General features: G+C 44.9%; 1 protein-coding gene across 1 annotated transcript; it reads left to right on the forward strand.

Annotated features, from left to right (window-relative positions):
• The first annotated feature begins 10,180 nt into the window (after positions 1 to 10,180).
• Positions 10,181 to 11,261, forward strand: OXGR1 (oxoglutarate receptor 1). Its single transcript, XM_020902708.2, has one exon. The coding sequence runs from the start codon at positions 10,248 to 10,250 to the stop codon at positions 11,259 to 11,261; it is 1,014 nt and encodes a 337-aa protein (XP_020758367.2). The 5' UTR covers positions 10,181 to 10,247.
• Positions 11,262 to 15,453: the final 4,192 nt, after the last annotated feature.

Below are 15,453 nucleotides of genomic sequence, written 5' to 3' on the forward strand. Positions count from 1 at the left end.
AGCACCAGTTCCGGTCAGGAGGTAGAAGAGGGCTAATTATAAAGGCAGGAGTCTTTATTGTGGCTTCTGTGGAAAACACCAGGCAAGGCAGGGAATCAGGCTTACGACTAGCTACCTTGAATAATTTCAGTGGGCTCTGTGGCCTAGGGGCTGACCCTAGTGGTCTGGTACTTGGTCCTCGGATGATTAGGGATGGTGGGCCAGAGCGTGAGAGCCCAATAAAGAAGCTGGCTGGGGAGATGAGCTCTGTATTGTTTGGTGTGCATTTGACAGGACACTCTCGGTTTACTTCACTCTGTATGACAGGTTCGAGATCCATCCACATCTCTATAAATGGCCCAATTCCATTCCTTTTTTATGGCTGAGCAATATTCCATTGTATCTATGTACCACAGCTTCTTTATCCATTCCTCTGTTGATGGGCATCTAACATCATGTATTAATGCATCTATGCGAAATCTAGAGAAATGGTACATAAGGATCTATTCGCAGAGCAGGAACAGAGATACAGACACAGACAATAGACATAGGGACACAGCGGGGTGTAAGATGAACTGGGAGATTGGGATTGACATACATACTATCCCTTGTGAAACAGATCCCAGCGGAAAGCTGCTGCACAGCACAGGGAGCTCAGTAAGGTGCTCTGTGATGACTCAGAGGAATGGAATGGGGAGGAGGGAGGTCCAAGAGGATGTGGATATATGTCCACATATAGCTGACTCACATGGTTGTATGGCAGAAATTAACACAACATTGTAAAGTAATTATACTCTTTAAAAAAAAAGTACACTCTTGGATGAGTTTATTATAGGAATTGGCCAACTCTGGGAGAGGCAGTCTCCCCCGGTTGACAAAGTCCCAGGTGTCAAAGCATCAGAATACAGAACAGAACAGACATGGGTAATACAAATGATTGGGAATGATGGGGAATGATAACCAGGGGAGAGTGAAATTGTAGGGTCAATGCTATCACCAATTATTTGTTCTTTTCTCACTTCACTCTGAATAGGAGACTAGCCATGTATGCATGTTTAGTCATTAAGTCATGTCCAACTCTTGTGACCCCCAAGGACTGTAGCTCGCCAGACTCTTCTGTCCGTGGAATTCCCCAGGCAAGAATGCTGGAGTGGGTTGCCACTTCCTGCTCCGGGGGATCTTTCTGACCCAGGGATCGAACTTGCGTTTTCTGCATTCTTTATCATCTGATCCACCAGGGAAGCCAGGAGACTAGTTGTAATAGGTATTAATATGTTAGTCCTCCTTCTTCCTGCCTTTGGAGGACGCTACTTGAATCTGCCTTCCCAGTAGAGTCTCATACGGCTTTTTGGAGCAGGATGCTTTAAGATGTCAGTGCTTCCTAATTAGAGAAAGTCTCAGTAGCCAGATTATTGTGGAGCTAAACACCATGCCCTGCTTCAGAGGAGCAATTACAGCTCAATGCAGGTGGCACCTGTACTGCTCAAATTGCTGCGCATCTAAATGCTGGAATCCTGTTCTATTGGGTGCTCATTTTAAAGAAGAAAATGCATTTCTGAACATGGGCAAGGGACCAATTTTAAAGGGAAGTTGAGTTTTATCTGTATATGTGTCTTTGACTTTGGGTTAGCAAAAGACTACTTCAAGATCCCAAATTTTAAGTTTAAAACAGAGTCTAAATTAGTGACATCATTTGTCCAAGGCAAGTTGCTTTCAAGATATGTAAATTATAGTATTGTCTTTAATCTGAGATGTTTAAGATCTATTGGTTAGTATTTTATTTTATTTTCTGTTTTCCTTGAAATGACTACTTTATTCATGAGGATTTCAAGTTGTAGTAAGAAGAAATATTTATAGATAACATTAAAAGATAAAAAGACAATTGGTTATAAAATCATCTTCTTGATGGAATCATTTTGGAGTGCTGGGTTACAGCACATTGTCTTCTTTTTTTTTTTTTTTTTTGCCATGCAGCATGTGGTATCTTACAGACTTCCCAGATGACTCAGTGGTAGGGAATCTGCCTTCCAATGCAGGACACATGGGTTCCATCCCTGGGTCGGGAAGATCCCTTGGAGAAGGAAATGGCAACCCACTAAAGTATTCTTGCCTGGGAGACTCCCATGGACAGAGGGGCCTGACGGGCTATACTCCAAGGGGTGTCCAAAGAGTTGGACGCGAGTTGGCGACCAACAACAACAACATGTGGGATCTTAGTTCTACGACCAGGGATTGAACCTGCACCCCAGCATTGGAAGCTTGGAGTCTTAATCACGGGAGGTCAAGGAAGTCCTAGCACATCGATATCTGAGAGAACAATGGCTCCCATCCAATGGCCCAGCTACCCGCAGCACAGTGCAGTCAGAACAGAGAATAAATGCCTTGGTTTAACTCAGGCCTCTCTGGCCTCGTTCTCAGGCTTGTTACTTGGACCTCTCTAATTCTTGGTTATCTCCTTTGTAAACAGAGACCATAAAAAGGGGGTTTTTAACAGATTTTTTTTAAATCTTGGTAAAATATATATGACATAAAATTTACTGTCTTAACCATTTTCCAGTGTATGGTTGAGGGACATCAAATATTTTCACATTGTCCTGCTATCATTAGCACTGTCCACCTCCAGAACTGTTTTCATCTTTCAAAACTGAACTCTGTACCCATTAAACAAACCCATCCCATCCCTTCTACTTTCAGCCCCTGGCAACCACCATTGTATTGACATTTTCTGTCTCTATGCATTGGACTATTCTAAACATCTCATGTAAGTAGAATCGTATTACATTTATCTTATCGGGACTGGCGTATTTCACTGAGTGTAATGTCCGCAAGGTTCATCCATCTTGTAGCATGTGTCAGAATTTTCTTCCTCTCTAAGCCTGAATAAGAGTCCCTTGTATGCATATACTACTTTTTACTTATCTATCTATCCACCTGTGGACATCTGAGCTGCTTCCACATTTTGGCTACTGTAAATAATGCTGCTATGAATGTGTGTGTACCCATATCTCTTTGAAACTCTATTTTTGATTCTTTGGGGGAATATACCCAGAATGGAACTGCTGGATCACGTGGTCATTTTATTTTTAATTTTTTTGAGAAACCATCATGCTGTTTTCCAGAGCAACTTCACCAGTGTACATTCCCAGGATTGGATGTTTGTAAATGTTCTTTCCACACCTAAAAGTCTAGGACCCAATACCTGTTTTTAAATAATCCCTTTGAGCCATTTCCTCTTTACCCTGACATTCTGATCACCAAGGGAAAATGCCCAAGCATCTTTTACTTGGGCAAGCTTCTGGTAATCTTTCTCTTACAATGGACCTGGGGCTGGAACCCCTCCTGCCAGGCTGCGTTTCAGTTCAGTTCAGCCGCTGTCATGTCGACTCTTTGCGACCCTACGGAGTGCAGCACGCCAGGCTTCCCTGGCCATCACCAACCCCTAGATGCCTACTCCGGGAGCCTACAGTATGAACAGTATGAAAAGGCTGTGTGTTGCTCGCTTGTAAATATTCCCTCTGGTCAGTTTCGCGTAAAACAGGCGCGGAGGATGTCCAGAGATCCCGGGGAGCAGAAGCTGATGTCCCTGCGTTGCCCATGAAGGTGGATGACAGAGGATGCTGTCCTCTGCGGGCTGGGCGGGACCTGAGCGCGCACCTGCGGCGCGGGCTCCCGCGGTGGGACGGACGGGGGCGGCGCGCTGCCTCTGCTGGGACCGTCCCACCGCCAGGGCGCAGCGCTCCGACGGCCACTGGGGCGCACGGCGGCCGCGCCTGGGGTACCAGGTGAGCCGCGACCTGGGCGAGCGGGGCTCGGGGCGGGAGGAAGCCGGCTGTTGTGTGTGTGTGGCGGCGGGGGGGGGTGGGGGGGTGAACCCGCGCTCATCCGGGAGAGGGGACCTGGGATGCGGGATGTCCCCACCCAGAGGGAACAGAGCCTCCTCGCCAGTCTCTGCTGCAGGACCCAGCGAAGGAGGGAGTCCCGGGCCCCAACTTAACTACAGGTGTAGCACCCTGCGTCGTGGCTTGGAGGAGGGATGCACCTGGGGGCAATTAAAGCCTAGAATGGCCAGAGATTTGTCTCAGGGAGACCTGGAGAAGTTCCTGACTGTAGGTTTCCTCTCTTACCTGTTTCAAGACCAAGCGTTGGGACTCTGGGGGCAGGGAGTTCCTCTCTGACATTGGTTGGTTCCCCGCTCCGGATGCGTTCTTAGCTCACACTGTGTGTTTCTGGGCTTTATGGTATTAACAAAGTCCAAATATGCTGTCTGACAAACCCCACCACAAACAAGCGGACAAACACATTTCCCCCTGAAATACTTCTGTTATATCTTGTTTTGTTTCCTTGCTCTAGATTAAGCGAACTAATACGATCTCTAAAGCTCCAGATTGTATGTAAAACTTGTGTGTGTCTTTATGGGCATTTCCATAGGTTTTGTTTAATTGGACAATATCAAAGATAAAATAGTTAAAATCACATCTTTGGGCTCCATCAGCATGGTGGGTCCTGAGGGTTCTCAGGGTACTGGACTTGCAGGTTCTCCTCTGAAATTTTGGGTTTGTGGGAAGAATTGGGGAGAGGGGGTTCCTTCGGGGTCCAGGGCACACAACATTCACCCTCATCACAAAGGAGGGCTAAGAGTTGGTCTGTTTTCCACTAGTGAAAAATTCAACTAGTTTATATATATGTAGATTAGGAAACTGGAGCTTTCCAGGTGGCACTAGTGGTAAAAGAACCTGCCTGTCAAGGCAGGAGACATGAGATTCGGGTTCAAGCCCTGGGTTGGGAAGATCCCCCAGAGGAGGAAATGGCAACCCACTGGCAACCCACTCCTTTATTCTTGCCTGGGAAATCCCATGGATGGATGAGCCTGGTAGGCCACAGTCCATGGGGTCGCAAAGAGTCGGACACGGTTAAGCGTCTCACTTCCAGTATTCTTGCCTGGAGAATCCCATGGACAGAGGAGCCTGTCCATAGGGTCTCAAAGAGTTGGATACAACTGAAGTGACTTAGCATGAAGACATGCACACACAGATAAGGATACCAGGATGAACCTTTGTGAATGAAAGGTATATCCAAGGTTTCTCTTGGTAACCACATACAACTGCAGATGCAGGGTTTCGGAGGACTCAGGGGGAGGGAGAGAGGGGCAGGGTCAGCTGGCAACTTGGGAAAAGGAGGAGAGAATGGATGGTAGCTTAGCCTTAGAGCAGCACTAGGAAAACCCAGGGTGTGCTGGGGGGAGCTGCAGAGAAGTCGGCGGGGGGGCGGGGGGTAGGATAGGAGTTTGCTAAAATATTCTCAGCTACCCGAGAAAAATCACATTGCATCTTTCATCCCACTGGACTTGTTCCCTCCAAGTGGGCAACAGTCCTCCGTGGGATGCAAAGCAGTATATGCGGCCCTGTGAGTAGACACCATGTCTGGTCCTGCCTTCTTTATCCACAAAAGCTTGCAATCCCAGTCTATGAGGGCCATGGGCAGGCTGGTCTTGGACTGGAGGTCCTGAGCTGTGCGTTATGAAAACATTGACATCCTACAGCTCGCCTTAAACCCTTGCAATCTCTTCCCACTTTTAGAGAAAAAAAGTAGAGGCTAAAATGATGGGGTTTTCCATTATAAGAAAATTCCCGAATCTTTGGTGCTGGCTTTTATTTTTGTGCCATCTAGTTTAGTTGAAATGTATCTGTCTGGTTTTGTTCAAGCTTGATAGATTATTATCTCTAGTTTATAGAGAGTCTGGTAGTCCTAGCTGGTCTGTAACTGCCCTATGATTGAGATCCACTGTTGTGGCCAAGGGTAGGGAATAGACTGCATTATTCCACAATGTCCTTTGAATGGACATGGCTCCTTTGTGGCAGTCTGGTGCTCTGGTAGCTGCTGTGAATTGCACGGGACTCTTGGACTGTTGAGGAAAGAAATCACCTCATTTTACTTGGCTCACAGCCCCGACTAGTTTTTGCCTCCTGTTCTTAACCTCACATGTGTTTGGTAAACTCAAACTGTTCTCTCAGTGAGGTTTAGGGGATGGAGGTGACATTTCTCAGTTAGTCATTCTTCAATAAATCCCACATTGAACTGTTGCTTTTAAAAACAATGAGGTGGTTGTTTCTACCTACAGCCTGCCTTTTCCTGATACGATTATGCTTTAAAATGGACCCATTAATGTGGCAGGGGTTTATTTGCAATGACAGAAATTAATTTTGCTCCTTACTTGAAAGCCATTAAAAGAACCAAACTTTTTTTTTTTTTTAAATAACAGTTGCTGCTTCACTAGCTTTTCGGCATAAGATAAATTTAGCTGATGTTACTCATGATTCTTTTATTCACAAATGTTTATTGAGGCCCTCAGTGTGTTGGACCCTGGGGTAGGAGGTGACTTCTTGTTTCTGCTTTCAAGGAGTTGATAGATAGGCGATGAGGTCTTGAATCTGGACTTGCTAAGAACAGGTTTCAGGAAGTGCTGCTTCGGGGACCCCTTGACTGTTATCTTTGGGGTTTAAATGACTGCCTTCTATCCATGCATGAGCACATTATGGCTTTTGCCCGAGGGACAGGCTGTGGTCTTCTGGCCTCACAGCATCCTTGCGAGGAGCAGTGCCTGACTCCTATCACCCTGAGTGCTGTGTCCGTGATACTTCTGCCAGTAGCATCGTCCCTGAGGGTAAACTAACTGGACCAGGAGAAACACATTCACGTTGGAAGAGTAATACATGGTCCCAGGGAGCACGCGGGCTCCCCTGGTGGCTCAGATGGTAAAGAATCTGCCTGCAATGCAGGAGACACAGGTTCAATCCCTGGGTCAGGAAGATCCCATGGAGAAGAGAATGGCAACCCACTCCTGCCTGGGGAGTCCCATGGATAGAAGAGCCTGGTAGGCCATAGTCCACGGGGTTATCAGAGTTGGACATGACTGATCGACTAACACTTTCACTTTCAGGGAGTGCTGGCCTCTTGAGTGAGGATTCTGACAACTGCCCTCCCCGCCTCTGACAGGTTCCTATCCTTGAGCTATTCTTGCCCCAGTTCATTCAGAGTAAAAGTGATAGAGGTTTAATGCATTCCGAGGTCACTCCTGAAATCCCTTGAACTCTGTCAGATCCCACTGCCTTTGCAATGCTGTTTTCTTTGCCTAGAATGCCTTCCTCTCCTCTTGCCTGTTTCCTGAAAAGTTGAAATGTTCCCTCCTAGATGATGTTCCTTTAGTGCCCTGCCTGGTCCCCAGGTAGCTGATCCCTTTCTTTTTTGTAATATATTGAAAGTCAAAGTGTTAGTCACTCAGTCACATCCGCCTCTTTGCGACCCCATAGACTGTAGCCCGCCAGGCTCCTCTATCCACAGAATTCTCCAGGCAAGAATACTGGAGTGGGTCACCATTTCTTTTTCCAAGGGATCTTCCCAAGCCAGGGATCAAACTGAGGATTCCTGCATTGCTGATTCTTTACCATCTGAGTCACCAGGGAAGCCCTTGTTATATCAGTAACCTTGCATTATTCATATATCAAAGGACTTAGCAGTTAACATGTGAAAGTGGCTCAGTCATGTCCGGCTCTTTGCGACCCCGTGGACTATACAGTCCATGGAATTCTCTAGGCCAGAATACTGGAGTGGGTAGCCTTTCCCTTCTCCAGGGGATTTTCCCATCCCAGAGGTCAAATTCAGGTCTCCTGCACTGCAGGTGGATTCTTTACCAGCTGAGCCACAAGGGAAATCCAAGAATACTGGAGTGGGTATCCCATCCCTTCTCCAGTGGATCTTCCTGACCCAGGAATCAAACTGGGGTCTTCTGCACTGCAGGAGGATTTACCAACTGAGCTATCAGGGAAGCCCCTAGCAATTAACAGCTACCATTTATTGAGCGCTTGTGAGAGTTGGACGGTGAAGAAAGCTGAGCACCGAAGAATTGATGCTTTTGAACTGTGGTGTTGGAGAAGACTCTTGAGAGTCCCTTGGACTGCAAGAAGATGAGTCCTGGGTGTCCATTGGAAAGACTGATGTTGAAGCTGAAACTCCAATACTTTGGCCCCCTCATGCAAAGAGTTGACTCATTGGAAAAGACCCTAATGCTGGGATGGATTGGGGGCAGGAGGAGAAGGGGACGACAGAGGATGAGATGGCTGGATGGCATCACTGACTCACTGGACATGGGTTTGGGTAGACTCCAGGAGTTGGTGATGGACAGGGAGGCCTGGCGTGCTGCAATTCATGGGGTCGCAAAGAGTTGGACATGACTGAGCGACTGAACTGAACTGAACTATTATGTGTCCAAGTGTTTTTCTTGTCTTTTTGGGTAGTGGTGGTGGTGGTATATTGAAAGCTCTATGAGACAGAGTTGTACTTTGTTAAAATAATTTCTCTGTCCATCTCCCCAAGTAGGCTGTGACAGTCGCTTGTACATCTGTGCATGTTATTCATTTGGTATCTCTAGGATCTGGCAGACTGCCTAATTAATACACAGTGGGCACTGCATAAATATGTAAGTGGATACATTTTACCAACAGCTATTTACATCTGAATAATAAGCTAATTGTAAGTAATTCTTCTTTTAAATGAACTTCATGCTGAAATATACAGTCAAAATTTAAGCAAACACTGATAAGCAAGAAGAAGAAAGTTAAAGTACAACTCCCCCTCCTTCCCAGAACTGGAGAGTGTAAGCAACTTGCTTAGGGACACACAGCTCCTCTTTGACTGAACAGAGTCAAGGTCAGGCCCTCTGGTTTATTGCACTCTAGCTCTTAACACTGCATGGAACTGCTGTTCCTTCTTCCCCTTCAAATATGCGCCCCCCTCCCCCCTAACACAACATGAACAGATTACATTAAATGGGTTGGAAGAGCTGAAATTTGAAAATGAAACACACTGGACATATCAAGTTGGAATGCATGAAATCTACATTTAAAAATGTCCAGTATTCAGTCTTTTCATGCCTTTGCACTTTTCATCGCACCCCTCATTTAGGGCCATCCAGACTGAAGCAGTTTGGAAAGAGAATGCATTCTAAGTCAGACAAACGGAGGTTCGAATCCCACCTATGCCACTAGATGTTATCAGAAATAGGTTGCAGTTTAGTCTCTTCTGTAAAATAGAGATAATAATAACTATTTCTCAGCTTTTTATCAAGTTTAGAGGTAATACTCTGGTGAAGTGCCTCATGGGTGATTATTTTGTTTTGGTGACTGAATCTTTTTTTAATTTTTATTTTATATTGGAGCATAGTTGATTAATAATGTCATATTAGTTTCAGGTGTACAGCTAAGTGACTCAGTTATACATACACATGTATCCTTTTTCAAGTTCTTTTCCCATTTAGGTTACTGCAGAATGTTGTTCAGAGTTCCTTGTGTTATACAGTAGGTCCTTGGGAGAGGAGTTTGGGATTGACATGTTCAGGGGGGTGCTCAGTTGCTCAATTGTGTCCAGTTCTTTGTGACCTGTTGGACTATAACCCACAAGGATTCTCTGACTAAGGAATTTTTCAGGCAAGAATACTTGAGTGGGTTGCCATCTCCTCCTCCAGGGCATCTTCCCAACCCAGGGATCGAGCCGGAGTCTCCTGCATCTTCTGCATTGCAGGTGGATTCTTTACCCACTGAGCCATCGGGAAAGCCCAGGATTGACATGCACACCTGCTATATTTAAAATAGATAGCCTTATACATGATTAATGGTGGATCTTGTTGTGGGTAAGACTCTAATGGTGATCCCTTAGAGCTTGCCCCAGTAGCAGCCTGCTAAGTTGTTTTTTCACAGCTACATGTGGGTTTTTCCACTCAAATCCTTCATTTTAATTCTTATGAAGTGAAGTGAAAGTCTCTCAGTCATATCTGACTCTTTGTAACCCCATGGACAATACGGTCTGTGGAATTCTCCAGGCCAGAATACTGGAGTGGGTAGCCATTCCCTTCTCCAGGGGATTTTCTCAACCCAGGGATCAAACCCAGGTCTCCCACATTGCAGGTGGATTCTTGGTCAGCTGAGCCCCAGGGAAGCCCTTTTCACAGCATTTAACTTTTATATTGTTGTTAGATGTCTTTAGTAACTTGCCTTACAGTCATTTTCTTAGAAATTCAATTTCTTCTCTTTGGAGATTAAAGAGAAAGAAGCGGCCAATTGAGTCTGTTCAAGCAATTTTTGTTTAAAAGTGGATCATTGTTTTCATTACCCTACCATTAATGTTTTCTATTTTCCTTTATCAGTGAGTTACTTTCTCTTGGTCTGTATTGCCAGACTGAACTCTCTTGTCTTCTTGCAAGATGAAAGGAGACAGCCATGAATGAGCCACTAGATGATTTTGCAAATGCCTCTGATTTTCCCGATTATGCAGCTGCTCTTGAAAATTGCACCAATGAAAAGATCCCCCTCAAGACGCACTACCTCCCTGTTATTTATAGCATCATCTTCCTGGTGGGTTTTCCCGGAAATGTGATAGCCATCTCCACGTACATCTTCAAAATGCGGCCCTGGAGAAGCAGCACCATCATCATGCTGAACCTGGCCTGCACCGACCTGCTGTATCTCACCAGCCTTCCCTTCCTGATTCACTACTACGCCGGTGGAGAGCACTGGGTCTTCGGGGACTTCATGTGCAAGTTCATCCGCTTCTGCTTCCACTTCAACCTGTATAGCAGCATCCTCTTCCTCACCTGCTTTAGCATCTTCCGCTACTTTGTCATCATTCACCCCATGAGCTGCTTCTCCATCCACAAAAAGCGATGGGCCGTGGTGGCTTGTGCGGTGGTGTGGATCGTGTCACTGGTGGCCGTCATTCCCATGACCTTCCTGATCACAGCCACCACCAACACCAATAGATCCGCCTGCCCTGACCTCACCAGCTCGGATGACCTCACGACCATCAAATGGTACAATCTAATTTTGACCGCCACCACCTTCTGCCTCCCCTTGGTGATAGTGACGCTCTGCTATACAATGATTATCTACACCCTAACTCAAGGACCTCAGACGCACAGCTGCCTGAAGCAGAAAGCACGCAGGCTCACCATTCTGCTGCTTCTCGTGTTTTATATATGCTTTTTGCCCTTCCATATCTTGAGGGTCATTCGGATCGAATCTCGCCTGCTTTCCATTAGCTGCTCCACTGAGCATCAGATCCATGAAGCATACATCGTTTCAAGACCGCTAGCTGCCCTGAACACCTTTGGTAACCTGTTACTGTACGTGGTTGTCAGCAGCAACTTCCAGCAGGCTGTGTGCTCCATGGTAAGGTGCAGAACAGGTGGGGACCTGGAGCAGGGAAAGAAAGTCAGTCAGTCAAACAACCCTTGAAACACTCCATATCCTCCGCCAAGGTGAAATGTTGATAATTTAATTATAACTTCTAAGAAGTCCGGACTATCTCCCTCAGTGGAATTCTCAGTCAATATTGTGCACTCAGGTCATCGTGTCCCAAAGCCAGGGCGGGGCTGCTGTGAGTTCTTTGCAATCTGTTTATTGAGAGCTCCCCTTGGGTAGATATAAGCATGGGATACACGCATATCAGTAAAGAATTCAGATGCAGAGTTGGAACCATGGGAACTCAGGGCCCTCGGGGAGGACATCTAGTCTCTCCAGCTTTATATATATATATATATAAAGCTTTATATATATATATATTTACATACACACACATAGTTGCACATTATTGTTGCTGTTGTTTAGTTGCTAAGTCATATTTGACTCTTTTGCAACTCCAGGAGCTCCCACCAGGCTCCTCTGTCCATGGGATTTCCCAGGCAAGAATACTGTAGTGGGTTGCCATTTCCTTCTCCAGGGGATCTTCCTGACCCGGGGATCAAACCTGCATCTCCTGTGCTGGCAGGCAAATTCTTTACCGCTGAGCCACCAGTATATATATAAAAATGGAAGTTCACCTACTTGCCATAGATTTAATGCCATGATAAGAGAAAGCCAATCTTCTAACTTATGGTTGGTTTTTTTTTGCCTTTTTTTTTTTTTTTTTTGGCTCAGGTCTGTTTGTCATGAGCTCCTAAACTACTCAAAGCCTTATTTGTGTATTTTTTAACGTTCACTTTTTAAAAAACCTCGTGTCTTTAAATTTTTTTTCAAAATTTGCTCTGAGATTACTAAACTGTGCTTTTCACTAGGCTTTAGTCAGTTTTGTAGATTAAAACAACTCAGTGTGATATTCTTGAGACAATTCAAAGATCTCCATGCAAATAGCTAAAACTAATACTTGCAAGATATTTGGGGAATTATGTTTTATTGTTGTGGATCATTTAAAAAATTGTTATTGAGGGACTTCTCTGGTGGTTCAGTGGTTAAGACTCCATGCTTCCACTGCAGGGGGCACAAATTTGATCCTTGGTTGGGGAACTAAGATCCTGCATGCTGCCCAGCATGACCAAAAAAAAAACTTTTTTAATGATTAAAAAAATAAAAATTCTTATTGAATTTATAAAAATTGTCATCTTATTTTAAGTTGTACTAGTAATTATCAACATTTCTTGGAGAAGGAAGAAGAACTTTGGGGGTAATAAAAGTACTTTTCAACATAATGTATATTTTTCATTTTTTCTGGTTGCTTAGTTGTGTCTGACTCTTTTTGTCCCTTTGGATATAGCCGGCCAGGCTCCTCTGTCCATGGGATTTTTCAGGCAAGAATACTGGAGTGGGTTTCCATTTCCTTCTCCAGGGGATCTTCCCCACCCAGGGATCAAAACCAAATCTCCTGTGTCTCCTGCATTGCGGGCTGAGCCACGGGGGAAGCCCCATGTATATACTGAGTATTAAATAAAATCTAGCATTGTTTTGATTTCTGTGAGAAAATATTCTAGGAAATACTGATTCTCCTTAGATACCTTTTGTTTTGTGCCTCTGTTGAAAATATGTTCTCTGTTGTAACAGCTAAAGCTATTTCTGAATTGTGTGTACTTAATTAGCACTAAATGTAAATATTTAAGAAAATGCCTAGTCTGGATACTCGAAACCTTGGTAAATGTGTTGATACAATTAATAAACTAATTTAAAATCACCAAATAGGCTGATAATAGTTTTCTGTGAAAATGCAGCCTTACCACTGTTCTATTTACTTGAAGCTTATGTTCTCCATGTTTATAGTACAAAAATAACTTTAAAAGCCAGTTATGGAATAAGGCTGGAACAGATGATTTAAACAAAGGAGAGGACACCATAGGAACACTTTGTGATTTTGGGGATCTTCTAGAACTTGCCATATGACTCAAACCTAAGTGAGGATGCTTGTTGGGACACTCCAGGTAAGCAGGGCAGAAAGAGAAAGGCCAGCAGCTCTGTACATGAACTTCTCTGGATGATGGTGCCTCACCACACAGAACCTTCTGGGCCATCTTCTCCTGGGCTTGTGGGACCTTAGTTCCCTGACCAGGGATCAAACTCAGGCCCTCATCAGTAGAAACTTGAAGTCCTATCCTGTGTTGTTGTTGTTTTGTAAATACCACGTGGAATGATTTACAATAGCCAGAACATGGAAACAACCTAAATGTACATCAATAGAAGAATGGATGGAGATGTGGTACATATATGCAAAGGAATATTACTCAACCATAAAAAGGAATGAAATTGGGTCATTTGTAGAGATGTGGATGGACTCAGAGTCTGTCATACAGAGTGAAGTAAGTCAGAAGGAGAAAAACAAATACTGTATATTAACACATATATGTGGAATTTGAAAAAAAAATCGGTATAGACAATCTTATTTGCAAAGCAGATGGAGACACAGACATAGAGAACAAAGGTATGGGGGAGAGAGGGAGGTGGGATGAATCAGAAGATTGGGGTTGACATATATACACTATTGATGCTATGTATGGAATAGGTAGGGGTTTCCCAAGTGGCTTATATGGTAAAGTGTCTGCCTGCAATGTGGAAGACCCGGGTTTGATCCCTGGGTTGGGAAGATCCCCTGGAGAAGGCATGGCACCCCACTCCAGTACTCTTGCCTGGAGAATCCCATGGACGGAGGAGCCTGGTACGCTCTAGTCCATGGGGTCGCAAAGAGTCGGACACGACTCAGCGACTTCCCTTTCCCTTTTCATGAAGTAGCTAAGTAACGAGAACATACTGCTCAACACAGGAAACTCTTCTCACTGCTCCACAGTGGCCTAAATGGGACGGAAATCCAAAAAGGAGGAAGTATATGTGCACTCACAGTTGGCTCACTTCGCTGTGCAGTAGAAACTAACATAACACTGTAAAGCAACTATACTCCAATAAAATGTTTTTTTAAAAGCCCTTTCATTTGAGGCCCGACTTTTCCATCTGAGTAGCCACACAGTGTGATTTTTGCTGTTTCTGTTGTTTAGTTGCTCAGATGTGTCTGCTTCTTTTGATACCCCGTGGAGTGTAGCCCACCAGTCTCCTCCGTCCATGGGATTCTCCAGGCAAGAACACTGGAGTGGATTGCCATTTCCTTCTCCAGGGGATCTTCCCCACCCAGGGATCAAAGTCACATCTCCTGTATTGGTAGGCAGATTCTTCACCACTGCGCCACTCGGGAAGCATAAGTTGCATTCAAATGTCCCCTGGGAACCTGGAAGCTCGGTATTTGTCCTCCCCACAACCTCCACCCACAGATACGCAGCTCCTTTCCTGGGCCATCACTGAAGCGTGGCCAGATAGATCAGTCTTTCTACCATCATTGTTATTCTAGCTCTGGGCTCAAGCCCCTTGCCTTTCTCTCTATTTCTTATTCCAAAGGTTTCATCCACCAGAGAAAATCCACTTCAGTCTCCTTCATCTCAATCTCAACTTGTCACTGTAGCTTCTTTTATCCTTTTCCTTCTTCCCACCAATGTACAGAACAACAAATCATCTCTCTTTCTGATGCTCATTCCTCCCACTGTGTCTTTGGTCTTTATTCTGCTCTCTTAGGGACTTGTGCCAACACTCAATCCCACTTTCTCAGATTTTTAACATCTTTATTACCCTGACTAGTTGACCTTAGCTGAGGAACATGCATCATTTTCCTTTATCCTCAGAATTCCTTTGCTTGATTCAGCAGTTCTGTCATTCTCTTATCTGACCGGTTCCCTGCAGTTGTGGGTCAGGTACAGATGACTCTCTGCCCTCCAGGGTTCTGCTGATAGAATGTAATCACAACGATCCAAGCTAAATTAGATTCAAAGGGTCACTTTTCTTTTCCAGAGTAAAGCGTTGTGCACAAATTGTGCCGGAGGATGCAGTTTGGAACTGAAGCCAAAAAAGAGATTGATGATACTTCTGAAACTAGAATGGGACCTGAATGCCCTTTGCCCAGTTCTCCCAGTTGTAGGCAGAGAAAGGGTATGAACAAAAGAGCCGAGCTCTGGCTGTCTGCCCATAGTCTAGGGACTGGAATCTGCATCTGGACACACCTGCTCTCAACTCAGGAGACATTAACCCCTCTACTTCATCTTTAACTTTGTAACATGTGTAAGGGTGTGCTCAGTCATGTCTGACTGTTTGCGACCATGGACGGTAGTGCACCAGGCTCCTCTGTCCA

The sequence above is a fragment of the Odocoileus virginianus genome, chromosome 8 (genome assembly GCF_023699985.2).
Source record: "Odocoileus virginianus isolate 20LAN1187 ecotype Illinois chromosome 8, Ovbor_1.2, whole genome shotgun sequence".
NCBI classification, from domain to species: domain Eukaryota; kingdom Metazoa; phylum Chordata; class Mammalia; order Artiodactyla; family Cervidae; genus Odocoileus; species Odocoileus virginianus.

Excerpts from the sequence above, each read along its gene's own strand:
- OXGR1 (XM_020902708.2), top strand. The coding sequence starts at position 10,248 with ATGAATGAGCCACTAGATGATTTTGCAAATGCCTCTGATTTTCCCGAT.